Source organism: Cyprinus carpio, chromosome B11 (genome assembly GCF_018340385.1).
Source record: "Cyprinus carpio isolate SPL01 chromosome B11, ASM1834038v1, whole genome shotgun sequence".
In the NCBI taxonomy this organism is placed as follows: domain Eukaryota; kingdom Metazoa; phylum Chordata; class Actinopteri; order Cypriniformes; family Cyprinidae; genus Cyprinus; species Cyprinus carpio.
Window position 1 is genome coordinate 10,056,754 of NC_056607.1, and position 27,174 is coordinate 10,083,927.

Sequence of the window (27,174 nt, forward strand, 5' to 3'; positions counted from 1 at the left end):
TTAGTTGGACTTCAGCACTACTTCAACACAATTAAACAGCATTAAGTACAAAATTAGTTGTTTCAGTTTAGCAGACATTAAGTATACCAGCTTAGAATACTGAAAATACAATTGCAGGGTATTTTTATTAAGTACATAAATGTGTAAATGTATTTGTAGCATACGTAGCATGAAATAAATGTATATTTAACATGAAAATATACATTTATTTTTAACTAGGGTACACATTATTCATTTAGATATAATGTCAGTATAGCATAAAAATACAGTTGAAAGTTGGTCGAAGTCACACTAGTGGTTCTCTTTTTTGCCTGAAGCATTATAAACCAACAAAGTCTGCAAAAAATATATTTATGTCATTTATTAAGGGGGAATTTCAGAGAAGAACAGGCTAGACAAGTAGCTTGAGTAAAATTCATCACGCGTTCTGCTAATGTGACACCCTTTCACCTGAAATACCAAACAGCTAATTAAGAAACCAGGCAAGTGAGACTGTGAAAACACACAGCGTGACACCCGCTTGTCGATTCTATCTAAACTAGATGCCAATAAAATACCCTGAATGGGAATTTAATCTTAATTAAACTTTTCCTTGTAGATGTTCACATTTTGTGCATCTTTGTGTGGATTGAGGAAAGGCTGCACAAAATATGACGCACCTCTCCTGCAGCGTGACAATAGGAGATTATCAAACACAGAGCTTTTTCATAAGCAAACAGCAGGAAGGTTTGGTTCATGTTGTCATCCTTCTCCAATAATCTTTAGAGGGAGCTTTTGAGCTAAAATGTCAGTCTGGCATTTGGAAGAGCATTTCTCCTGGTCCAAGAAGTTCATGGGCACTTTGGTTTTTTTGATTGTGGACTTTCAGGTTAATGCTGTAGGATGGAGAGAGGAGACAGAGAAAGGTGGACACAGCTAGACATACATTTGTGGTACATTGTGAACAATATCAAAATTCTGATCAGAGCAAAAGTATTTGACATTCCACGTGCTGATGTACTGACTGTCAGATAGATACTGCAATACATTTTCCAAATGACAAGGCAGACAGCTGCCCACACGATCAAGAATTTAGAGTAGTTTGAGGTCTGAGTTCATGACAAATGACATTGTGCAACACTGTGTATTGTGGTTTTCAGTTAAGTCTTTTTCTCCAAAAGTTGTCTTTAATTATAACATTTTGATTTGATTTTACTCACCTCACATACTTAAAAAGACACTTTAGTATACTTCTTTAAAACGAGCACAAAAAAATAGGCCTATACTTTAATATTATAGTGTGAACTGAATGTAATGTTTTCAGACACTTAATTGCATGTTAATTGCCATTAAATGAAAAAGCATTATAGTTTAAATGTGTAGTAAATGCAGATAGATTAACTTTAAAGTGCTTTTTTGACCAACTTAACACTTAAGAAATCTTTATATGTCATTCTCATAATTACTTAGATTTTCTTTGAAAAATGGTTAAAGCTTACAGCGGAATGTACTGACAAGCACGTATGATTATCTAAAGCCTACTTGTCATATCTATGGAAATGTTGTGTGTGTGTGTGTGTGTGTGTGTGTGTGTGTGTGTGTGTGTGTGTGTGTGTATATATATATAAATATATATATATATATATATATATATATATATATATATATATATATATATATATATATATATATATATATATGTGTGTGTATAATACATTTTAATATCTTAACTTTAAATGTAATATCAAATAAAACACTACAGTGACTTTATTAATTAGTATTATCTTATCTACAACTACAGTTTTTTTTTTTTAAACAAATAAACTTTAAAGATTTGAAGCTCATTACTAGTGCACAATTAATACAATTAAGAGCACACAAGGTTTTTTCAAAAGGGCACCCACATGCTGTTCTTGACCCGTATGAGTTCTTTCTTCTCTAAGAAGATAAGTTTCTGAAGAAGTTTCTGGTCCCCATAGACTTCCACTGTATGGCAAGAAATAAAATCTATGTAAGTCAATGGTGACCGGACACATGGTTACCCATTCTTTTGTGATTAACAAAAGAAAGAAATTCATACATATCTAAAATAACTTAAGGGTGAGTAAATGGTGTCATTTTTTTATTTTTGGATGAACTATTCCTTTAAATCATTTGAGGCAAGTTTGTAATGACTTAACACAGTTCAGGTGTAATTTTGGCTCATGTTGCAACAGTTGTTCTAGTTAGTTGAATGTCACCTGTGCACTGGATTTTCAAATCATGCCACAGATTCTTGAACTGGTTTGGGAACACGGCTCTGACTGACAGTCACCATTCTTCCAGTGTAAATAATGAACTTTCCTCCCATTTTCTAGGTTCTCTAACATCCTGGATATTTCACCATTTGTTTTTCCTTCTGTTTTAACAAGATACCCAGTCCCGGATAATGAAAAGCCAACCTGTAGCATGATGCTAACTCCACCATATTTCACAGTAAGTAAGGTGTTTTCTGAAGTGTTAGATTTGCACCACACACATTTTTTTTTTGGCTAAAGGATTTTGGCTGGTATGGCAACAAAACATTGCCTACACTGCAACTGGGTCTCTATTATACCATTTGCCATTTCCTGATCATTTAAAACAGCATCAATTATGCATTTATTATTTTTTTTCTTGATATTCACAGTTTGTAACTTAAATAATGACATCTAAATTAGAAGAGTTGAATCTAGAATATGCTGTTGTTACTTTAAACATTCCCATTATAGTAGGGAGTATAACTGGAACGAGCCAATTTAACAGCAACTGTGTCCTCATTATGGCTTCTGCAACACTATGACAAAAAACAACAACAACAGTTCATCAATTTAGAAGAACATTTTGAACATAAAGTCTAATAATTAATTATGAATTTTAGTGCTTATGACTAAAACTGTCCCAGAAAACAAAACATCAACATTAAATTTTAAATAAAGCATAATGAGTGATTTATACCAAAGCCTGAACTTTTTGGAGGCACTGCAGTGTATATTGACAAAAAGTACAAAACTTCATCTTCAAAACTGGCCTTAATACCAAAGATTTTAGATTTGATCACAGTCGATGAACTACGGTTGTGTTTCAAGAAGAAATCAAATTGCAGGACTGAGGTTAGGAAAAATCAAGACGTAATGAGCATGTAGTGTTATCTTAGCAAAAGTAACCTGAACCTGCAGGATCAATACAGACCAACAGGAGAACAGGGAAGCACGCGGGGGTCTAAAAAAGATGTTGTTTCTCCTGTGTGCTCACGCAAGAGAAAATGGAGGGCTAAGACTGACCAAATATTGATCTCATTCATTCAATCATCTCCAGACACTTTCTGCCGTCTCTTGCCCTTCCTGTCTTTGATGAGGACCGCTGAGGTTCTGCGTGACATGTGTGAGTTATATGGGGCCGTTGTTGATGTGAAAGCTCGTTCTCTATGCTGTCAGGATGTCTGTGATGATTCTCAGAAGTGCTAAACTCAGGTCAATGTATCAGAAACAGTTGGTAATGGCTTGTCTCTGAGATCAAATGACAACATGAGCTTGAATTGACATATAACAATCACATAGTCTAGTTATACCATCTGTGGTGAGTTTCATTCTAGACTAGTTTCTTTTAGCTTTTCTGAAGAAATTAGATAAATTTAGCATTGCATCACTTGCTCACCGATATATCCTCTGCAGTGAATGGGTACCGTCAGAATGAGAGTCCAAACAGCTGATAAAAACATCACAATATTCCAAAACTGATCTCCAGTCCATCAGTTAATGTCTTGTGAAATGTCTTTCATTCTGACGGCACCCATTCACTGTAGAGCATTTTTCATTTCACCGGGCAAGAATGTAATAAATGCATTCAAAAACTAAAATTTGCTTCTTGATGCTTCTTGTCTAAAATCAATTTATGTTTTAACTAAATTAATAATTTAAACTGGCCTTTAATGAATAGAAATCCAGATCCTGACTGATGAAGACACTAGAACTCATTTGAGCATTAATTTTTAAACCCAATATATAGTTTATTTGACCAAATTTAGTGTTCTACTAAATTAAAATATGGGTATGTATTTAATTCTTGCTATATGCCAGAAAATAATATCCATTAGATTGTGAAAAGTTAAATTTTAAAATTAAAAGGTTTTATTTAATTGCATTGAAAAATTAGATTAGATGTTTTTTGTATCGCAGGCTTGTTCAAATTCATGCACCCTAAGCATTAGTGATGCCTGCCTTAGCAAGTAACTGTGACCAAAACGCATGCACAGTTCTGTTAAATTGAGGTTGAAGAATTATGTTTTGTGGTCACACATGCATGGGTAAGCGATGCCATAATGTCACTTCACAGCACATTATAAACACAAAGAAAGCAGAACAAGGTTTCCACTTGAACAACCTCCTGCAGGAATGGGTCTGGTTGCCATAGGGATTCCCTTCCACTGTCCTAGTCAGAATTAGAAGCGTCTCTGTGCAATCTGCCCACGAACAAGAGAGGACCAACCTTCCGTCTCACATCACCAACTGCCTTCAAATTACTCATTCTGACTGTACGCAAAGTTCAATCATCTGTAGCCCACGCAACCTACGGACAGACGGCCTTTGCCATGGATTATTCATGATGAGAAATATTTGCCTTTTGTTGGTGAAGTAAAAAGAGAGGGCTGTTTAAAATGGAAATTTTTCTGCTAAAAGTTATATTTAAGAGTGACTTTGAAAACACCGCATGTGAGGCATCAAGAGAGCAGAACGAATGTAGGCGCTAGAAAAAACGCTCTGTTTGGCAGGCTCCTAGGTGTTGATTAGGGGCGGGTATCTCCAGGTCTCTCATGAGTCGATGCATATGCAATGTATGTTGATAAGACTGTAGGAATCGTGTTATGTAATGTAAACAAAGCCACACTGGATCTGAATCTCAGGTTTGATGTGGATGTTCGATGTGATCAAAAAGAAAGATTTTTTCATAGTTGCTGTAGCTGTTCATACACAAGTGAACATGCCACATGGTAGCGTTCTGAATAGAAGACTTTCAGAACATCCAAATCTGCGTTCACACTTCCGCTGACACAGAGAGAGCAGTTACCATGTTTAGGTAAGAAACAGCTTCACAGCTTAACAGTCTTTTCAAACATAAGGTATTATTTCTGTCTTACAATCATTCATACTATCACATAAATACTGAATTATGAAAGTTCATAATTTGAATATAAACAATGATGTCTATGCTAGTGATCAAAATAGTGCAAATCACCTTTTGAAAGTAACAGGAGCTTCGAATAACGTTTGTGTCGATTACATTGTTTCACCACTAGGTGGTGACAAGTGACTTAAAAAACTATTTTTCATTGAATCATTCAATTCAATACATCTTTAGGCAACTACAAAAGTGCTTCACTCGAGGAACAACACAAAACACATTAGAGACCACAGACATCGACAAAAATTTTGGGAAAGAGGATTTAAATAATCTGACGCAATGTTTTACTGAAGCACTGCATGCCTTTGTCCAGACAGATGGAATTATTCAATGTAATGATCCCTAGTGTCTGAGATAATATATCTGAACATTTAACACCGATTGGTGTACACAGATGTTCTGCAGACTTTCATGAGCCTAGAACTGCAAGTTGACGATATCAAGATTTCTATAAGGGACAGAAAGTAAACATGCATGAAAGGGAAAAGGGGAAGGACTCAAACAGGAGGCGATAAGCTAGCAGACAGATCTTAAATCTGGAGGAGGCAGGAGGCTGAGCCTGTTGGCTGTGTTCACACTGAGGCTGCATCAGGGCAGATGGCGGGGAGAGTTGAAGGAGCTCATACACACACACATATACACACAAATGGTGCCAAAAATTATGAGAAACTATGAGGGCCATTAAAAAGGCTACCAAACACACTAAGAACACCTTAGCCAGTGGCTTTTACATTGACAAGCTCCACACATTTTCTACAGAAAATAAACTACCATTGGTCCATGGTGATTATGTAATAGGTGGGCGTGGCTCCAAGGCCCCGCCTCCTTCAGCATATAAATCTTCTCTGGTTTATTTCTTCTGTTCAGTTGAGGTCAGACACAAACACACCGGATAGCTGCTTTATACTAGAAATTGAGCTTGTAATTCGAATTTAAATAACACTGACACTGTTTTGCCTATTTAGTACTGTAAAGCTGCTTGCTTTAAGTAAATCTTTTGTATAAAGCACTATAGAAATAAATGTGATGTTACATGACTGGAGGGCCGAACTGCAGAGCTCATGCCAACATATCCACATCGCTATGATCAGATGCTTTCTAGACTGTCTTGTCACCGTTTCTTTTGTTATTGAGAGGAAAGCATGTAGCATTGTAGACGGCATGTTCGCTATTAGTACACTAGTATACTTTACTAGTATAATCTTACCCCTAAGCAAAGAACAAAAATGAACATCGCTGGAAGTATACTGGGGCCTTAAGCCACGGCTTCAAAATCTTTCAAATGTGCATCTTTACTCTGAGCTTCTTCCCTTCCACACAGAATCTCTGCACTTTCCACCACTTACCTCTTCGCAATCCTGCAACTCTCATTTGTTCTTCATCCCCAGCTTTTCTTCTCTCGCTTTGCCCTTAATTGCTATGATTAAGTCTACTGCTTAATAATTACTGTCTCCATCCCTCCAGAAACACTGACAGACTAGGCGTTCATTCCCTCATAACCTCCAGTTCACCAATCATGTTGAAGGAAACTGAAGCACGCTGTCTGTATCAATCACGACTTGAATTAAACACACCTGAATTAGGCTACTGCACCAACATGGCCTTCGAATTAAGAACAGGCATTTGGTAAAAGAGAAAGATGATGATGTTACCTTGATGTAGCAGTTCAGCTGTGGATAAACCCTCTGCACCCCCAGGAAAATAGAGAGAGGGGTTCGGTGAGGGAAGGATGCTGTGACGACATGAGTGACCTCTGGGAAAGAAAAAATCCGGAAGCCGAGCTTCTCATACAGCTGCTGCTGTTCCTCACTGTGTGCATCCTCGCTTTCACTCAAAATACTGCCCACCGCATAGCGACACTTCTGTGCTGGAACCTACAGCACACATAAACACATTTCTTAATGCAGAAGCATTGTAATTCTTGAAATTACTGTCAGAAATGTTTGCCGAGAAAGGTTTTCATTTCATTAATTAAGACAATCATGAAAAAGCTCAGGACAGTAATTAAATGGTTGAAGAAAATGACATTAAAAAAAGAACGGCAACATATAAATAATGCACAAACATTAATTTAGAATATACATAACATTTAAATAATATAATCATCACATTTTAAATGAGATATTTTTTTTAAGTTTTTGCCTTCCAATAGAAGACACGACTAGAAATCATGTTTATAATGGGTTTTATGTTTATGTCTCGTTGCTCCGGCGGACAAGGCATCACAATATGTTAAGAGGCGTGACATTTCTGTCACACGCTTGAGGCATTCGGCCAATCACAACGCACTGGATAGCTGGCCAATCAGAGCACACCTCACTTTTCAGAGCGATGAGCTTTGTAAAAATTGACCCGTTTCAGAAGGCGGGGCATAGAGGAGAAACAATACTGTACAATATGTGGAAAATAATGTGTTTTTTATCCTTAAACCGCATAAACACATTTCATTACACCACATACACAAAATAATGTTCTTTTTAGCAACACCATATGACCCCTTTAAAACAATATGGCAGTCAGATTGTGTTAGCTCAATTACAAATATGCCACACATAATGCAATAGCATGTCTCTAAACATGTGGAACACACATGTACTACACAAAACAAACAGTGGATAAAGAATGCAACCCTTTCTACTGCTCTTTAATTAGTTTGGCCCTGCTAGCTTTCACCATTATCAACTTTTCCCAGTGAAGCAGGGTTATATCAAAGACGAACACTTCTCTAGCCAACAAACACTCATCTTCCCAAAATGATCCCCAAACAGCATATCCACAACAAAAACTTTCCCAGCCCCATTAAAACCCATCAGCTGCCTGCAGTAATCACCAGAAGGAGCCGTACACATCTCATAATGCTTATCTTGTGCAACAAATAAGCAGGAAGAACTCCCTCACTCTCGCAGTGGCATTCAAAGACAACAGGGAGCGTCCACGATTCGGTGAGTCACAGAGGAAAAGCTAGCTTAATGAGAATAAACAAAGCGATGGCTGAGAAAAGCATATAAATACAGGATTAGATGGAGTTGCATGAGCAGGTGGCATTGTGTGGGGAAAAAGAAAAAAAACAATGAAGCTGTAGTTTGATAAGACTGTGACTAGTTGCCACGCGTCGTCTGGCAGCTTCGAGACCAGTGTGGATGGATGCCCAAATGTCACTTTTCACGCACGCCTCTTGCTTTTACCAACCAAAGGAATATATGCTTGCAAATGAGGGCACCAGGGAAATTTGAGATGGACTGTACGACCCAGTCTCGGATTGGGGTTCAGGTCTCTCGAGGTTTTGGAGGGAAAAGGGGTAGATCGCCGAAGCTAGGCTGTGACAGATGAAGGTCTGTTTAGAAAAGAGGCTGGAACAGTTCCCAGAACATCCATCCTTTAAATTGGAGGAAAGTGTTCATTCGTCTCGTAGACTTCTGGGTCACTTTTGGCCTCCTGCCGAGCCCTGCAGGAATAGATTGCACTGCCACTCAGGAGAAATATCAGTCACAAAAGCAGATAACCAGACGAGTTAAACTGGTTTTAGTTTTCTCTCAATATCGTTTGGTGTTTGTATTAGAGTCCTAATCAATTCTGATCCTTCAACAGAATCACATTATTCTTTGAGTAGTCTGCTCACAGCTGGATCGCTCTGAGGCCCTGGATCTTCAGGAGGTCTGGGTTCCCGATGTGCTCCCAGCAGGTGCTGTTCACGGCGAGTGCGTTTTAACAGACTGGCCTGTCACTAAGCCTCCATTTGCTCCGAGCTTTTGACAGAAATTGTGAGTAAGTCTCTTCCAGCATGGCATTAGATTATAAATAAATGAGATCAACAACAACAGAACTTCAGGGATTGCCAGAAACCATGTTCTGTCAACAGTTTAGCCAACAGAGTGTCTTCAGGACAATTATCATTTAAACATGATGTCAAATATTACAGGGCATCTCCACAGAAGCAATGATTCATCATTAGTGAATTTTATTACAAAAATTACATATAACTAATATAACCAAATATATATTATATAATATATAAATTATATATTAAAATATATTTCTATACTAAAAATATATTTCAGTGATTTTTTTATCTTTTGACAAAAAAGTCCTTTAAATTTAGTTAATATTTCACCGTGTAAATCTTACTCAATTTTACTCTTGCTAAAAAGGCAGATTATTTATTTGACATGTATTATTTTAGTAGGTAAATGTGTAAAATGTGTAAAATGTGTAAATGTCAAAATTTTACAAATTGAAAGTGTATAAATTTGAAACAAACCAAATTTTTTATTTTATTTTATTATTTAAAAATAATGAAGTGTACATTAAGCAATTTAAACATCAATTTAACTAAAAATACAAAGTGAATTATTGTATAAATACACAAACAAACACAAACATAAAAGTCTTCTTGGCCAATTAATGCATTACAATAATCAGTTAGGTTGACTGAGGCAAACTGTTAGCATTAGCAACGCAAAAGATCATGGGTTCGATTCCCAGGGAACACGCATACTGGTAAAAAAAAATGATAGCCTGAATGCATTGTAAGTCGCTTTGGAATAAAGCATCTGCTAAATGCATAAATGTAAAACTGTTGGTTGCTCTTGCTCCGCCCCTCCTAACTAGAGTGCACTAGCCAGAGTGCACAAGAATTCACCAGTGAGAGAACACCATGTGAAGTTAATCTATTAATTAGCAGGGCAGAACAGACTCCTGGTAGTGTAGCAGTGGCTTGAACAAAGGAAAGATGCCTTTTGTGCAGAGTTAGCCTACTACAACAAAATGAAGAAGCAGCCGGTTTTTAACTTGCTTGACTAAATGACTGGCTGATTGATTACTGCATCAAAAAAATTGAAAAAATAAAAGAAAGCAAAGTATGGTCAATGAGTGGAATCTGGTCAAATTCTTGTAGACGGCTGTCTTATCAAGTGGGAGATTTCTGCACTCTGAAACTATGCAACTATATATATATATTTATATATATATATATATATATATATATATATATATATATATATATATATATATATATTTTTTTTTTTTTTTTTTTTTTTTTTTTTTTCTGTTTGTGTTTTACAGTTATTTATAATAAGTGAAGTGAAGTTTACTTTTATGTGCACTGATGACAGACTCATTTTGGATAACAAAGTTTGTTAAATTGTTACATACCCTGCTTCCATTACATAATTTTATTGCATAATTATAAGTGTTTGAACACCACATTTGAGTTATCGTTGCTAAAAATGTGTTCATGTATAGATACTCTGTTTATGTATATACTGTATTCTATATAAAGTACCAGTCAAAAGTTTGGACACATGAATTGGAAGTGTCCAAACTTTTGAGTGGTACTGTACTATAATATATGTTAAGGAATATCAGCCAATATATCGATATCTGACTTTTTTTTACTCCCTAATATTGGTATTGGCCACAAAAAAACCCTTATCTACCAAGCACCAAACCAGTTTAGATTAAAAACATGGTAACACTTTAGTATAGGGACCAATTCTCACTATTAACTAGTTGTTTATTAGCATCCCTATTATTAACATGTTGGCTGTTTATTTGTGCTTATGAAGCACATATTCTGCATATTCTCCATAATCTATATCCCTAATCCTACCCAATAACTAAACTTAACAACTACCTTATTAACTATTAATAAGCAGCAAATTAGGAGTTTATAGAGGTAAAAGTCATAGTTAATAGTTTGTTAATGGGCCTTAAAATAAAGTGTGACCAAAAACATATATTTAACAATCCAATGTATGCCCAATGGCTCCTGCTTCACTCTAAAGCACATTACAGAAGGGTAATAGATTACCACTGCCATTTCATGTTGACTTTAAGGCTGTTTAAAGGCAAAATGGTGATGGTTTATGGAGTCAAACTAGCAACCTTATGACGTGCAGTCTTCACTGAGCCTTAACCACTACATCACACCACGCTATACAATAAACTACCTATCAAAATACCAGTAAGTCATACCACAATAATCATATCCTCCTGCTGACAACTGGAAAAGCTCATACAGACTCTGAAAATTGGGTTTAAAGGAGTTGCGATGTGGGTACAGGAAGGAGGGTTAACTTTGAGGTGGCATGTTTAGTCACGACTGAGGTAAATGTCTGAAAGGAAAAGCTTGTAGACACTGAAATATGGCGAGAAAAGATCATTCAAGACACTGAATTGACAGAAAGACAGAAGTACTGATGAGCATATGTAACTGTCAGCGTAGCGCTTCTGTTTTACTTTTGTCGTTTTACTTGTCAACTAGCAGTCAAATCCATTTCAGGCAAATTCGTGAAATGTCACAGAGGTTACGGTGTTGCAGCAGTCTTCTGGGAAATCGACTCTAAAATACATTGGAAGGCAGACTCATTTATTCATCACTTCAGACGCGCTTTAAAAAAAAGCTCTCGCACTTTCCCTCCCTCCCTCGCTGTCACTGCCGCTATCCGCATCTTCACAGTGGACTGCCTTTTCATGTTCCTGCTATCCTCAGACAGTCAGGATGCTGTGAAAATACTAATAGTTTTGATGGCGAGAGCCAGTTGGAATTCTGTTCCGAGATGTCTGATGACAGCAGGATGCTTAAGTTCCTTCCTGAAAATGGCAGTTTGTTGACATTATCTTTTCTGTCACTAGTCAATTTTCATCAGGATTGATGGATCATGAAGATGATCAGATTAAAGGGATACTCCACCCAAAAATGAAAATGTTATCATTAATCACTTACCCTCATGTCGTTCCAAACCCATAAAAGCTTTGTTCGTCTTCGGAACACAATTTATTGTGATATTTTGGATGAAAAGCGGGAGGCTTGTGTCTGTCCCATAGACTGCCAAGTAAATAGCAGTGTCAAGGTCCATAAAAGGTATGAAAGTCGTCATCAGAATACTCCATCTGTCATCAGACGTGAAATCTGGGTTATATGAAGTGACGAAAACATTCTTTGTAAGCGAAGAAAATAAAAATAATGAGTCATCCACGCCACAAGGATGTGCTGTTTTCTTTTAAATCAAAGCTAAATACACGTAGAAACAGCGCATCCTTGTGGCACGGATGATACAGAAGATCATACGGTGATATGAAGAGACACAGAGAAGACTGTTGACAAAAGAACTGTTGAATAAAGTCGTTATTTTTGTTATCTTTGCTTACAAAAAGTGTTCCCGTCGCTTCATATAACACAGATTGCACGTCTGATGGCAGATGGAGTATTCTGAAGACGATTTTTATACCTTTTATGGACCTTGACACTGTTATTTACTTGGCAGTCTATGAGACAGTCACAAGCTTGCCGGTTTTCATCCAAAATTTCTTAAATTGTGTTCTGAAGACGAACGAAGCTTTTACGGGTTTGGAACGACATGGGAGTAAGTGTGTAATGACAAAATTTTCATTTTGGGGTGGAGTATCCCTTTAAGCCATCAAGCTCATCAAATCATTCTCAGTTCTTCACAACAGAAAACACTCAATTAGGGCCTGAACAGAACAGAGAAAGAGCAAACCCTAAAACTTTCTGTCACTTAGGGACTGGAATGCCCTTCATGGCCCTTCACAGATTCCGGCATGTGAAGAAGTCTACCCGGCTCTTCTTATCCATGGCAACCATCTTCAGACCCATGGGCTTTCACTTCCACCGCATTGTTTGGCCTGATGAGAGGAAGTTCCCAAAAGCTTGTGGGCTTGCAGACTACAGGAGCAGTCAGTGATTCAGAAATAGAGGGACCACGGTGCTCACGCCAATCCTTTTGGTAAACTTCATCCCAGTGGAGTCCATTGTTTTCCAATCCTGTTCCTGCCTCTCTCTACTTTCTATCAGCAGCCTTTGGGAGCTTCTGACCCCCGGGTTTAGCACCCCAGGCTTCTCTCTTAACAAGCTGAGATCATTATGCCAATTAGCTGAACTGGATCAGGACTTGGCCATGGCTGTATGTGTGGAGCTTTGGACAGTTGCTAATTGGGGACTTGGGGGAAGAAAAAAACAGTCTGTCATTGACAATGTGCTTTTGAAAGTATGGCTGAGCTGTCAATCAAGAGTCAGAATCTATTCCAGTAGGGCTTTCTGTTGGGAGGCTGAGTACACATGAACTGTTTTGACTGGTCAAGGAGGAGGTGGGCAGGAAGCGTGAGAAATGTGATAATGCAAAAAGGTCTTATGCACAAAAAAGAAACCCAAGAGACTTTCTTTGCCAAGAAATAATTCCAGTAACACCGTCAGCCTACACATACTGATTACAAGCATCGTCTAGAACAGGATGGTGGGTTTCTGCTCTTCCTCTGCTGCAGAAATGATGGTTATTTTGTGATCATCCCCTTAGCTCCTGTTAAGTTTTTTTTTTTTTTTGGTAGTTCCACAGAAATATATAAACACACTCCTAAATCTCAAACAAAACACTTTGCAAACTTTGTGAGAACTAAACAACTTGAAAAGTTATTGAACCCAGACAGCAACTGGAGCCACTGAAGGTCAGATGAACGGTCACAGAAGTTGTGCTATAAGCTCATTTATATTCCCTAAAAGTGTGAGGGCACCAAGGCCAAGCGAAGTAGGTACAGGGCACCAACTCAGACACATTTTACCTTTTCTATTTTTTTGACATTCTGAGATCAAGTCCAGCCCAGGCTCAGGTTGATGCAATAATAACCTTGGTGCCTTTCTCTAAATTAAACCACACAACCTAGATTGCTTCAGTCGGCTACTTATGCTTGCCCTCATCCATTCTCTACTGTCTGTATTGAACTGAATCTGAACTCAGTCCAAACAACATCAGAATTTAGCTCGTAGGATTTAAATGCACTTATATAATTACAATATACATAAACTCTTATGATCTGCTTGACTTGTATACAGCATTGAGACACCACTGAAGCTATTTTAATTTTTTAGCTGATCTTTTCTTGGAACAACAAAGATACATTTAAGCTTGAACTAGAACTTTCAAAGATTTATGAATGAATCGTTCTTTTGAGTCAGATCTTGACAATGAATTGACTGATCTGATTAAAAGAACTGTTCTGAAAGAGTCAAACTGATCTAACTTGGGTCATTTCATCATAAAAAAAATTTCTTGCAATTGCATGGAAAAGAGAGAGTACATTATTCAAAATATATTTTTATAAAAAAAAGTGGTTTGGAACTACATGAAGGTGAAAATTTGATGAAAGAATTTCTTTCTGTTCCTTTAATGTCGCCACTCTTTTTACTTTAGTAGGAACACTGCTGTTACAGATAAATGTAAATGTAATCAGTCAAAACTAGTTTTATAATGTAATAGCCATGACTAATTTGCTGGCTTTAGTAATAATGCATTTACACTGCGAGATGCATTTTGCAATAAGGAATATGTTAAATATGTGTTCAGCAGGCAAATTAGAACATTTAACACCATTTATCATGATTATATATGACAAAATGAGATTATATGCGATAAGAGCCACACAATAACAGATAATCCAATTATATCAAAATATCAGAACATACAAACATATTCCACCCCCACATGGTCAACTGCATTATCAACATGATCATATCAACACCTCCATCTAGTGGTGAATGAGGATCAACAACTCCCTAAGTTAACTGCTAATAGAACACACCAACACACTTAAAATTAATAAAGAATATCGATAAAAATAACACTTATTAGAAGACATATACAATACAGACTTTGTGTGCATAACATCTCTAATGAAAAGCCGTCTTCTAAGACCTTTGTATGAGATAAGCCTACTTGGAGGGAAATAGATTACACAGCCAAACAAACTAACTAAACAGCAAATTTAAATTAAATGAATTCACTAAAGTAATTGAAGCAATTTACTTTCATGAGGGGGAATTAAAGTGCAATGCATCTGTAATGTGTTAGATGTGCTGAGCGCTGCGTATTGAGTGATCAGTAAACAGGAAACGGCACAGGCAGCTCTGAAGCCACAACGTTCACTTCACAGCTACTACTATAACTGTATTATTCACACATGACATATATATTAGTCTGATATAATGAGAGTGATTATGGCTGGGGGAAATAGACATTTAGTACATTTAAAATAGATGTTTTTTGCAGATGCTTTTCTATTGTCTGTGCAATATAATAACATTATGCCACTAATGAGCAGCATATATATGGAATTTCTAATGGAAATTAAGGGGGAAATACAGAACAAATAACATTATGCCTTTAATTTGCAGTATTTTCTCCTAAATGTAATGTGCCAAGTGAGCCATCAGGTAAAGTTGGCAGTTTAATCTTAATATATACTGTGCTCAAGGGGGTTACACTTTCAGAGAAAACAAATTGAATTTAATTAAAGGTAGGGACGTTATTTTTTTTTAATGCTAAAATAGTTGTGGTTATTACTCGATATGACCCTGGTGATTGTAGCAACACCTCAAAGTACTGTGACAGTACTTCTATTATGTGCTAATGAAGTTAAAATGGATTAAAATGCAAATAATAATTTTAGGGGGGAAAATTGGCTGAATGTGGTAGATAAAGTGGGCCATCTTGATCTTTCACTAATTCTACTCATATTAATTGAATAAACTAGTCCACTAAACGGGTCCAGTTAGGAAATTCAAGTCAGAGGTGGAAGAAAGAGAAGAGAGCAAAAAGGAAGGCCAGACATGAAGTTTAATCTGGAATGAAAAAAGGATGATAGGAGCAAAATAGATGCAGAGTATAAAGCTTTAACAGGTCACAATTAAAGCTGAAGAGACAGGGAAAAAAGTTTTACAATATTACATTTGTTTGTCTTATGTTTTTTTTTAGCCTATTAGTTGTTGGACGTGTTGTAGTCACATCTTTAATATGCTGTAAATTAATTTTAATCAAAATTATATTTCATCAAATTTAATATCAGTTTGTTAATTTATGCATGAATTAGGTGAACTTATGAATTGTACTAATTTTTACTCAATTTTGCTAGTCTAAGCTGAATACGTTTGTTTGATTATGTTAATAAACATTTTAAAAAAGTAGTGCTGTCAAACTTAAGTGCATCCAAAATAGTTTTTTGTTTACATAATATATGCGTGTATACTGTGTATATTTATCATGTATATATAAATACAAACACAAACACATGCATGTATATTTTTAAGAGAAATATGTTGTTTATATACATCAAATATATTAATATATAATATAAAATATAAGAATATAAATATATAAATGTATATACATGTCATTTTTTCAAAATATATACTGTATGTGTGTGTGTTTATATGTACATAAAAAAATAAACACAGTACACATACATACATAAATGTAAATAAAAACTTTTATTTTGGAAGCGATTAATCGCGATTAATCATTTGACAGCACTAAAAAAAAGATACTGGATCATTTTTTGATCAATCAGAGGTTGATCTGGCTGCATTACCTGAAAAGACATTAACCTGGAGTCCATCTCAAAATGTTTACTGGCATATACCTTTCCAATAACAGATCATATGTACTGAATTTAAATAAAAATATTACAGCTGGACCTTAAGATTAACAAAGGTTATAAAAGAAATTACAAGCAGGCAACTTTACCTGAATTTACCCTATATATACACAGCTACATAGATAGATAGATAGATAGATAGATAGATAGATAGATAGATAGATAGATAGATAGATAGATAGACAGACAGATATATAGATACAGTGGTGGTAAAAGGTTTGGAATGGTATTTAAATAAATAAATAAATAAATAACTGTATTTTACATTTGTTTTGTAATAGTTTTTAAAATGTAATTTATTTCAGTGATGGTAAACTGATTGCAAACTCTTCAGTGTCACATGAATCCATCAGAAATTACTCTAATATGATTAGATTTTGTTGATATGCTGTTCAAGAAACATTTCTTCTAATTACAATTTAATAATACTTTCAATAACGCTTTGCCACCATATCAATGTATAGAAATGTAAAACTTTCTATAAAGATATACAGACTCACTTTTCAAGAATAATGTTTCAGCTGTAAATCAATCACTGATCCAACTGTCACACTAAGTTTGGTCTCAATGTTAAAAGTTACCATTATTCACTCCAATAATCATATTGTCAGTGCAACAATAAAACAATGTCTTCTTGACATAGCATCAAGGTACACCAGTGTCCTCAATCATTCAAAGGTCTACTCACCTTCTTTGGATCATCATAAAAGATCCCAATGCATGGCAGCTTGGGTCCAATGCTGCAGCTCTCTCTGAACAGCGAGCCACTTTCTTTATAAGGTCCCACTTTATATTTATAGGCTATAGTTATGCTCCTGACCGGTGGTAAACCAGTCCTGATGTGGACTTCAGTGGTCAGGCCAGAGTACAAAATATAACATACAGCTACGAGAAAAAGAACTAGAGAAATGAAGGCTATGAGGCTCGAAATCTGCCATTCCCACATGTCAGCTGAATGCGAGGTATGTGCAAAAGAATAACCGAGAGCTGCTCTTATCGAGGATAACAGTCTCTCTGGTCCATTCATTCAAAAATCATCCGCTTTCACTGAGCGACTGCATTACTTAAAGAAGAAATTGACTCAGATTAGAGGATTTTAAAAATAAAAATCACAACTTTGTTGCGGATGATGCGCAGTCACTCAGAAGCGCAGATTCACTTCCCTAAACACAGAACAGGTCGCGCTCGAGCTTCCTGGACGGAACCATCCGCTTGTTATAGGGGTGGGAGGTATTTACTACTTAAAAAGTGAACGACTGTTATGTTTCTTTTCTAAACGCTTACAATTTACTGTCACTGATACCTGTTATGTACAGTTTAACACCGAACGTTTTTCGAAACGGTTCAGGTTTCGTCATGTATGTATGCTGAGGGGTTGACTGTATTTGGTTCGGACTGGCTCGATGCAACATAATTCAAAAAGCTAAGCTGCGTACAGAACACGGCAAAGTAGACAACCGAAACATTTTCACAAACTTACAATATATCTTGTGCCTATAACAACGAAAATTCACTGTAAACCACGGATTTTTGGGGCTTATTGCTTTATTAATTTATCCATACAGACCTATATAACATATTGTAATAATAATAACCAGCAACAGATCCCACTGGAAAATAAAAGGACTATATATATTTTATTTTTATTTTATTTATTTTTAATAACAAATATGCGGGGATATGCATGGCTTGGAATGCAATACACCCATTTGACAGAAGATGGCAGTATTTTACCAGTATTCACCTCTACTGACCTCCCAAGCTGCAACATGCACTTCCTCGAACTGTATTTACGCCCCTCCTCTCGCTGTGAGTCACAGGCTGTGACTCAAGGTTCATTTCAAGGTTCAGCTGAAGGTTTGTTGGTAAAACATCACTTTGCGCTTTGTGCTGCGTAGTAAACGGCGTGTAAGAGTAGAGTATGGCCGCGAAGAAGTTTTATGATCTGTCCGCCAAACTTTTGTCAGGGGACCTCCTGAATTTTTCCTCTCTCAAAGGTAAAGTGGTGCTTATTGAAAATGTGGCGTCGCTTTGAGGCACAACAGTCAGGGATTACACCCAGATGAACGAGCTCCACAGCCGCTACGCTGATCAGGGGCTCGTGATCCTGGGCGCTCCCTGCAACCAGTTCGGACATCAGGTGAGACTCAGACTCAGTGTGGCTCAGTCTTCACTTAACCGTACTCCTTTTTCAGATCAATTGATAAATTCTATTAGAGATTATAACTTGCATTAATGTAGTGATCATAAATACAGATATTTATAGTGTTATGTATTTATTTTTAAGAATTTAAAATACTTAATATCAAATTTTATTTAAATATTACATAGAAAATTTAATTTCATATATATATATAATATATATATATATATATATATATATATATATATATATATATATATATATATATATATATATATATGTTTTCAGATATTATCTATAGTTAATGTTTATATCTTTTAAAAAATATTATTTTTGTATATTAATGTTGTTGTTTTCAATACATTAAAAGCTTTTATATATTTAAAATGGATATGTATTGTTGTTGTATATGAAATAATGTATTAATATTAAATGATATTCTAATTCCCATTTTCAGTGGTTTGCGTTGTAGAAGTGATTGAAACATTTCACAATCTGTTGTCGTTATCAGCAAAGCTATGTTCATTTTTGATAGCAATGACAATGGACAAAACCTGCGTTGTTAACCGATTCTATGCTCATATGCCTTTATCGGCTTTATTGCATAACATATTGTGCAATTTTGGTTGCTCAACAGGAGAATGCCAAGAATGATGAAATTCTGCTATCTCTGAAGTACGTCCGTCCTGGAAATGGCTTCGAGCCAAATTTCCAACTTCTGGAGAAGCTGGAAGTGAACGGTGCGAACGCCCACCCTCTGTTCGTGTTCCTCAAGGAGAAGCTGCCTCAGCCCAGTGACGACTCTGTGTCCTTGATGGGTGATCCCAAATTCATCATCTGGAGTCCGGTGAACAGGAACGACGTCTCCTGGAACTTTGAGAAGTTCCTCATCGGTCCGGACGGAGAACCGTTCAAGAGATACAGCAGAAGGTTCCTCACCATCGACATTGAAGCTGATATCAAAGAGCTTCTGAAGAGGATGAAATAAACCTGGCAAGCTCCTGGTGTTTTGGCCATATGAGATAAACCGTCCATTCCATATCACTTGCAGATGGTTGTTTGATATAGCTAACTGTGCAGACATGATTAAAGTGCGGCTGATTTTTAGACTGTTTACTTAATGAAGCTGCTTCCTAAAACCTTTCTGAGGGAAGCTTCTGATGTAACTGTAAATGTTTATTATAAAAGTTGTAATTTATTCATGAACTGCACAGCTCAGGTTTTATCTTTCAGCTGTTAACGAAAATAAAAAAAAATAATAAAAAACTTTCTGTTCCTTATTTCTGTTTGCAACACTTAACAAAAAACAGAAGCAGTTTATATGACAAACCTCAGCCTTACATTTTCACTTCCACATTTTTTAATTTTAATTTTAAGTCACATGCTAAATATTTCCCCTTGGCACGGGTTTGAACAAGTTAGTACTGTGGGCGTTGTAATGCACAGTTAAAATGAATTATTCTCTTAACTAAATAAACATAGTTTTAAAGATCAGCATAATACTGAAACCGGTTTAGATTATGCTTTGTCATGCTGACTCTGCGCATACGCTGAAAAGAACTATCCACACAGTGCAAGTGAAGTTTTGTCATACTTAAGTCATATGCTTATTTAGTCATTTACCTAATTAGACTTGTTATTTTGAGTTTATATTCAAATTAAGCAGCAATTTTGTATATAGATATAACAAAAAATTAAAACCATATAGATCCAATATAGATCCACAGTAATATTTCTACCATTTCTAAAATAAGCATATATATATATATATATATATATATATATATATATATATATATATATATATATATATATATATATATATATATATATATATAGAGTATATTAGATATTAGAACAAATTAAAAAATGTAAAAGTGTTTAGATTAATAGTAATATTTTTCCTATTATAAAAAAATTATTATTATTATTATTATTATTATTATTATTATTTTACCATCAGTGCCCGTAACCCATAAATATTTTATCACCAGCTCTTGTGGAGAAGTCAGAAAGTGGAATTGAAAAGAATAACACTGTTTATTTTTTCATAAACTGATATTATAGATATAATAACAAGCAAATAGATAAATAAAATTTAAAACGGTATAGACCAATAGTAATATTTCTATTTTATTCAGTCTAATAAATATATAGCTATTAAAAAAATAATAATAATAAAAATTAAAACAGATCAAAAGCAATATTTCTTAACAAATATAATATTTTACCACCAGTGCTGACAAACCATGTGTACACTGTAAAAAAAAAATTACGGTAAAATACCGGCAGCTATGGTTGCCAGAACTTTACCTGAAAACAAAACTGAAAAACTGTATTTCATTAACTGATACAATGTTAACATGCATACCTTTGAGTTAACTCAATTTATTTGCAGAAACTGGCTGCACTTAATTTGGCCAATTGGCATTTGTTTATAAACTAATATTTATAATGTTTAGGTAATGCAGGCATATTGGTATTGAGAACTATTTTCTTAAATCAATTAAGGAAAATCTATTAATTTATGTAAAGTCATTAAAAGCATCAATTCAACTTAAATCTCTTGTAGATAACAGCAGCACACCTTCATGTATGATTGAAATTATTGAAACAATTCACACTGCATCAGTAACTACACAGTTACTGCCTTTCAATAAATCAACAAGCATTATAACCTCAGTGCTTTTCTGTGCATCCTTTACTTTAACACAGGCTCTACTCTCCAGCACAATGGTGACCCACAAAACACAACAGGAAGTTGACTGTTAGGTTTCACAGTATTTTGCTGTTTTTTTTTTTTTTTTGTACATATATAACAGAAATAAAGTCAAACTGGTTAGTAATGAGTGAAGCTGGTAATGCAGTTTGTGGAGTTGTGTAATCCTCCACTGCTGTTTTATTTTGGTTAATTTGGTTAATTAAAGTCTGTGGCTGGAAGTTAGTTTTGTTTCTATTTCTTTCCTTCAGTGATTCTGCTTGATAACAGCAGCTGTAGATCAGTGTCTGAATTTAATCATTTGTTTTTAATCACTCGGTCTAGTGGACTATATAGTGAACTAATGCAGAGACAAGTGAACGAGGGTGTAGGGTATGATTGTTGATTCTGAGGCTATTCTCTCGAAAACAAAGGTTAGATCTATTACAGTTATTCACTGTATATTGTAAGGAAATACTGTTAATCATTTAACAGGTTTTTACTGTGGCATTTCTACTGTCATTTACCGTTAAAATCACGATAATTTTTTTACAGTGTATTTTATTCAGTGCCAGTCAGACTATGTAGTTTTTTCCACTGTAATTTGAACAAATTAATTAAAATACTTATATATATATATATATATATATATATATATATATATATATATATATATATATATATATATATATATATATATATATATATATATATATATATGGACCATATGTCCTTTAGAATCAATGGAGTGATTACTCATATTGATTGCTAGTGCAGAAATTAATTAATTTACACAAGTAGTAATTAAGAATGACATGCATAAATTGTATTGCTATAAACTCTGCTATACAAACATACATCTGTACAACGTTCCAAGTAGCCAAACATTTTTAGTAGCTCATCTTTTCTTTTGAAAATAACCCTGTTTCCTTCAAACTGTAAAGAAGTGTAACATATAAATCGTTGAGGGCACCGAAACTATGGTGATAACTGTAAGTCCCGCTCCAAAGCACTGACATCACAGTCAGCAGTGAAGTCACTGTCCCGCTCAATCTCAAGAATCATGTCTAGCAAGAAGGAATATTCCTCCTTACTATCGTGAACCCAGCGGCCTGTACTTTCCTCTTCCACATCGCTATTCACATTTTCTGTGTTCTTTCCATTACTCTGCAGGAATCTACTGTAGACGCGGTTCAGCTCATTTTCAAACTCCAGCTTTGCCACAAGATCCTCCAAGGTCTGCACATCTGAAAAGAGAGGGAATTAGTTCAAAACTGGCAAGTCTCATGCCTGAAATGATTTGGATGATGATAAAACTGACCGAGGAGCCCATGAAGATCTTGCAGATTTGCAGACCGTGTGTGGCACTGAAAGTCTTCATTCCTATTTACAGTATAGAAAATGCCTTCGTTATTGGTGACAGGCATGATAATTAGGCCAACTGCAGCACATTTCTCACTGATAAAACAGTATACGCACAAAAAACACATGCAATCTGGCCTCTATGTGCAGCGGTCAGATACATACGGGTCATCCTGTGATATTCTAATCAGGCTGCAGTTGTTTGGAGACAACGATGATAAATTAGGAACTTCTTCTGCTGCCTGATCCAAAGCGGCAGCAAGGCTTCGTCTACAGTTTCTTAACTTGCTTGACATTGCTCTATTGATTTAAAACAATTAAGCACAATATGTTACACAACAAACACAGTTCACACTACTTTATTCTTATTAGTGACCTTTGTACAATACAGTTCAAAAGCTCAAAATACTTTAATATGATAAAACAGTAGTACCATTACTGTTTTTGGACATGGTACTAGGCTATCCACCTTATTTGCAACACGCAAGTAAGCTATTTTCTGTGAATGTGTGGGACTTTCAATTCAGCTGCTATAAATATCTAGAAGAATAAAGTGCAGTATGCTACAAACCCGTGTGTTTATAATTACGTCAATACAATGTGATAAGAAATTATAAGAAATAGCAGTTTGCAATATGAAGCCACACAATGTTTAGTTTTGTACCGTTAAAAATAACTGGAATTGAACGGGGGTGACACCGGAATTCTCGCACATTGAAGTTGTGGCCTCATACGTTAAAAAAATATTGATATGAAAGTAAGCCAGAACGGGAAATAATAATAATTTCAGTGCTAAGACCGGTCACACATCAGTACACAGTTAGAAATGAACAATAGTCGAAAATGTTAATTTAGCTAGATAAAAGGCATATAAATCATTATACTTTGATTGAAGGTTGATCCGTTATGAATCTCCAGATATGCATCAGAATGTTATTATTTTTCTGTTTGTGTATTTTTTTCCGTTTATTACGTTCGTACGCGCTGGCTGCATTCTGAATATCAAACAATACAAAATGCAAGAGATAGAAAATTAAACATTTTACCGGGAGATTTCAGTCAAGTCGAAAAACAACGTTTATATAATGTATTTTTGTTTTCAATTTCTATAATGTATATACTCTCTTTTTTACTTATTTAAAGACTTTTTTTAAATCGCATATTTGTGTTTATTTTCAAATCATCCCCCCGTTCGTCTCCTCGTAGTCTCCAGTGAACGCTGTGTTTGTCCATCAGGGGGCGCTGCTGCTGCTGCTTCCTCTCGGTCAGCGGCTAATGCTAACGCTAACTAGCTCACGATGGCCGGACAGGAGGATCCCGTGCAAAGGGAAATTCATCAAGACTGGGCGAACCGTGAATATATCGAAGTGATCACCAGCAGCATTAAGAAAATAGCCGATTTCCTCAATTCCTTCGGTAAGAAGTTGCGGCTTGTCGTTTATTTTTGCACAATTTATTACGCCGTTTCTTCCCTAGCTAGCATGCTAATCGAGAGCAGTGGGTCATTCGACTGCGTAACGTGGAAAATATGTGGGATATATCAGTTGTTTTGTTTTTTAATGTCGTTTAGAACCAAGTTATAACATAATGAGTGAGTGTATATATATGTTGAAGTAGTAGTTTATGAGGCAGTGACCAGGAGAAACACGCAGGGCGTAGGGTTGGCCTAATACTGGTCTTGACGTTCATGTTTCAGATTTACACTTTGAGGATTAATAATACACTAGTGTTTAATTATATGATTGTTTAATTTGCTAGTATACCGAAATATACACATTTCAGTTGCTATATACACATCTTTGTTTCTGGTCAAACAGTGCACTAGAGACTAATGCAGTTTGTTTTGATAAACCAGCCCCAGTTTCAGTGCTAGTACAGTATATCTGTACTATCAATAATTTAACGAAAAGGTCATTTATTTATAACAATTGTGGTGTATATTTTATAAATATATATATATATATATATATATATATATATATATATATATATATATATATTATTAATATTTATAATTATAATTATTTTAAAATGTTATTTATTATTATATAGACAGTATATCATATTATTTATAGTATTGTTATTCATAGTTATTTTCAAAACTTTTTGTCTATTTATTATTATTATTTTGCTTATTCTTTTTCAAAATGTTTTTAAGATTATTACATGATATTTGTGACATTTCTTGTATGTGTACTAATAAGAAATGTGTCCTTTTTTTATTTTTTTATTTTTTATTTTTTCAGATATGTCCTGCAGGTCCCGTTTAGCCACTTTGAATGAGAAGCTTACTGCTTTGGAGAGGAGGATTGAGTACATTGAAGCCAGAGTATGCTTTAAGTCAATAACAAGACTTTACAGGACCTTCTTGTTTTAATTTGCTTGAAATAAAGCCGACTTGTTTTCTGTTTTGTCTCTTTAAGGTCACAAAAGGGGAAACCTTGACCTAGACAGCGTCCTGGGTCGACGCCAAAGACAAGATGATGGCTACGAACACTCACCTCCTGTCTTTTTCATTTACTTTAATTATTCAAACAAAGTTTCTATTGGTTGGCTGTGGCAGATCAGTTGATTTCTGTATGGGACCATTGTGATGATGTCTGTAATATAAGCAGATATGTGTTTGCCTCATTTCATGCCTGATTATGGCTGAGGTTATACTGTATCTGGTCCTTTGTTTTTTTGATCTGTCAGGCAACCTGTTACTGTCTCTGTGGTGCTTGCTCATGCAAACAGGCCAGTGTCGTATATCGTTTGGTTCTGATCTGCTATTAAACAACTGTTGAACTCTTCATGCAATATATTAACGGTCATGCAAAATTAGACTGAAAATACCATGGTTAATCAGACATTATGCCTTTTTTTTTAATTAATAGCTAATAATTGTTTGAGGTTTGATTTGCCCTCTTGTGTTTTACAAGTCTGTCCTCTTGTTAAATTACTAAAATTTGTGTTTGAAATACATTGCTGTCTGCTGTACATTTATCATGCAACAAACATCTGCATAGAAAAATGCCAGTCAGAGGTGGATGGAAAGCACTACAGTGCCAATCAGACTGTTTTTAAAGTGTTTAGTGTTTTTCTGTATTTACACAATTTTACGTCTTAGTGTCTGTTAAGATGTTTTTGATGTTAAACATTAAATAAAAAAAACTAAACCATTTAAACAGTCATGTTTGTGGTTATCATGGGTTATCGTCAGTATTTATCTTACAAAATATGTTCGTTAAAATTGTTTTTTTTTTTTTTTTTGCCATTGAGATGACTGAAAAAAAAGTTGCAATTAATTTGTGTATATTCACAAAATGACATGAGACATCTTGTAACAAAATCATGATTATCTGAATTAATTTATCTATGAAACCAAGAGTTACAGTTTTGTGAAGTCTTTCAAAAGCATATATATATATATATACAGAGAGAGTGTGAGAGAGAATCAGAAAATATTGACTAATGGACAGGTGATATGTTTTTTTTTCCCAGCCCTTTTTTAATCAGTATTGATACTTTGATTTTGAAAGACTTCACAAAACTGAAACTCTTGGTTTCTATAACCTATAATAAATAAATATTAAACTAAAATCGGTATGTTTTAATCTTACACATGCCAACAGTTACTGAAAGAATAAACCTTTTTAAAGTTTGGGTTACAATTACACAGTATCATCTTTATCATTTTTTTTTTTTTTCAGTTAATAAATAACCGCATGAACGTAAAGATTTATATAACAAATTGAATCCTAAAAACGTCTCTCTATATGGCTCTGGTGGGACCATACTCCCAGGGGCATGGAAATAAGAATCCCATATGTGGGACCATACCGCTCATAAGGTTGAGAGTACCATTAAGACTGGTGGTTCAGTCCACGACTCGAATTTATATAAAATTATAACTCTAAGACATTGTTGAACATCCACACTAATATTTGTATATGTACCTATGTAAACGGTCCGCATATTGGCAAAATACCTTACTTATTTATGGTAATGCATTATTAAAAACTTTTTTTTCCTTGTATACATTCTTCAGGCCTGAAAATAATTGACTTAAGACAATTATATAGTAATTAAATTGAAAGCGGAAAAAAACCCACCTATATATATTTTTTCATTGTAAGAATGACAAATTATATATATAATGTAAAACTTTATAATGAATTATTAAGCTATTGATTAACAAGCTCCTGTTTATATTCCTTCTTTGCAGAATGAAAAAAAAATTATATACCATTTCATAATGAATTATTAAATCATCAATTAACAAGTCAAAGTCTGCTAGTCACATTCAATGTTAATATGCTTTCCAAATCTGTCACACCATAAAATAACTCAACACACAGCAGTTGGTGAT

At 35.0% G+C, this 27,174-nt stretch overlaps 3 protein-coding genes across 3 annotated transcripts in view; 2 read left to right on the forward strand and 1 right to left on the reverse strand.

Annotated features, from left to right (window-relative positions):
* Positions 1–17,806, reverse strand: part of LOC109078336 (testis-expressed protein 264 homolog) — a 54,736-nt gene extending 36,930 nt beyond the window's left edge. The window contains exons 1-2 of the mRNA XM_042733857.1: positions 17,309–17,806; positions 6,831–7,052 (exon numbers count right to left, since the gene is read on the reverse strand). Of these exons, the coding sequence (XP_042589791.1) occupies positions 6,831–7,052; positions 17,309–17,647 (561 nt within the window). The 5' untranslated portion in view covers positions 17,648–17,806. The remainder of the gene's footprint in view (positions 1–6,830; positions 7,053–17,308) is intronic.
* Positions 17,807–18,418: 612 nt separating this feature from the next.
* Positions 18,419–20,029, forward strand: gpx1a (glutathione peroxidase 1a). The gene is made up of 2 exons (XM_042733858.1): positions 18,419–18,760; positions 19,401–20,029. Exons 1-2 carry the CDS (start codon positions 18,542–18,544, stop codon positions 19,749–19,751), a joined length of 570 nt encoding a protein of 189 aa, XP_042589792.1. The 5' UTR covers positions 18,419–18,541; the 3' UTR covers positions 19,752–20,029.
* A 4,053-nt stretch (positions 20,030–24,082) lies between these two features.
* On the forward strand, positions 24,083–25,990 carry brk1 (BRICK1 subunit of SCAR/WAVE actin nucleating complex). Its single transcript, XM_019093637.2, has 3 exons — positions 24,083–24,239; positions 25,070–25,152; positions 25,247–25,990. Exons 1-3 carry the CDS (start codon positions 24,122–24,124, stop codon positions 25,271–25,273), a joined length of 228 nt encoding a protein of 75 aa, XP_018949182.1. The 5' UTR covers positions 24,083–24,121; the 3' UTR covers positions 25,274–25,990.
* The last annotated feature ends 1,184 nt before the right edge of the window (positions 25,991–27,174 follow it).

Bases quoted from the DNA above. Each gene is read 5' to 3' on its own strand.
- brk1 (XM_019093637.2), top strand. From the start codon at position 24,122: ATGGCCGGACAGGAGGATCCCGTGCAAAGGGAAATTCATCAAGACTGG. The intron at 24,240-25,069 runs GTAAGAAGTTGC...TTATTTTTTCAG, and splicing joins CGATTTCCTCAATTCCTTCG to ATATGTCCTGCAGGTCCCGT. The intron at 25,153-25,246 runs GTATGCTTTAAG...TGTCTCTTTAAG, and splicing joins TTGAGTACATTGAAGCCAGA to GTCACAAAAGGGGAAACCTT.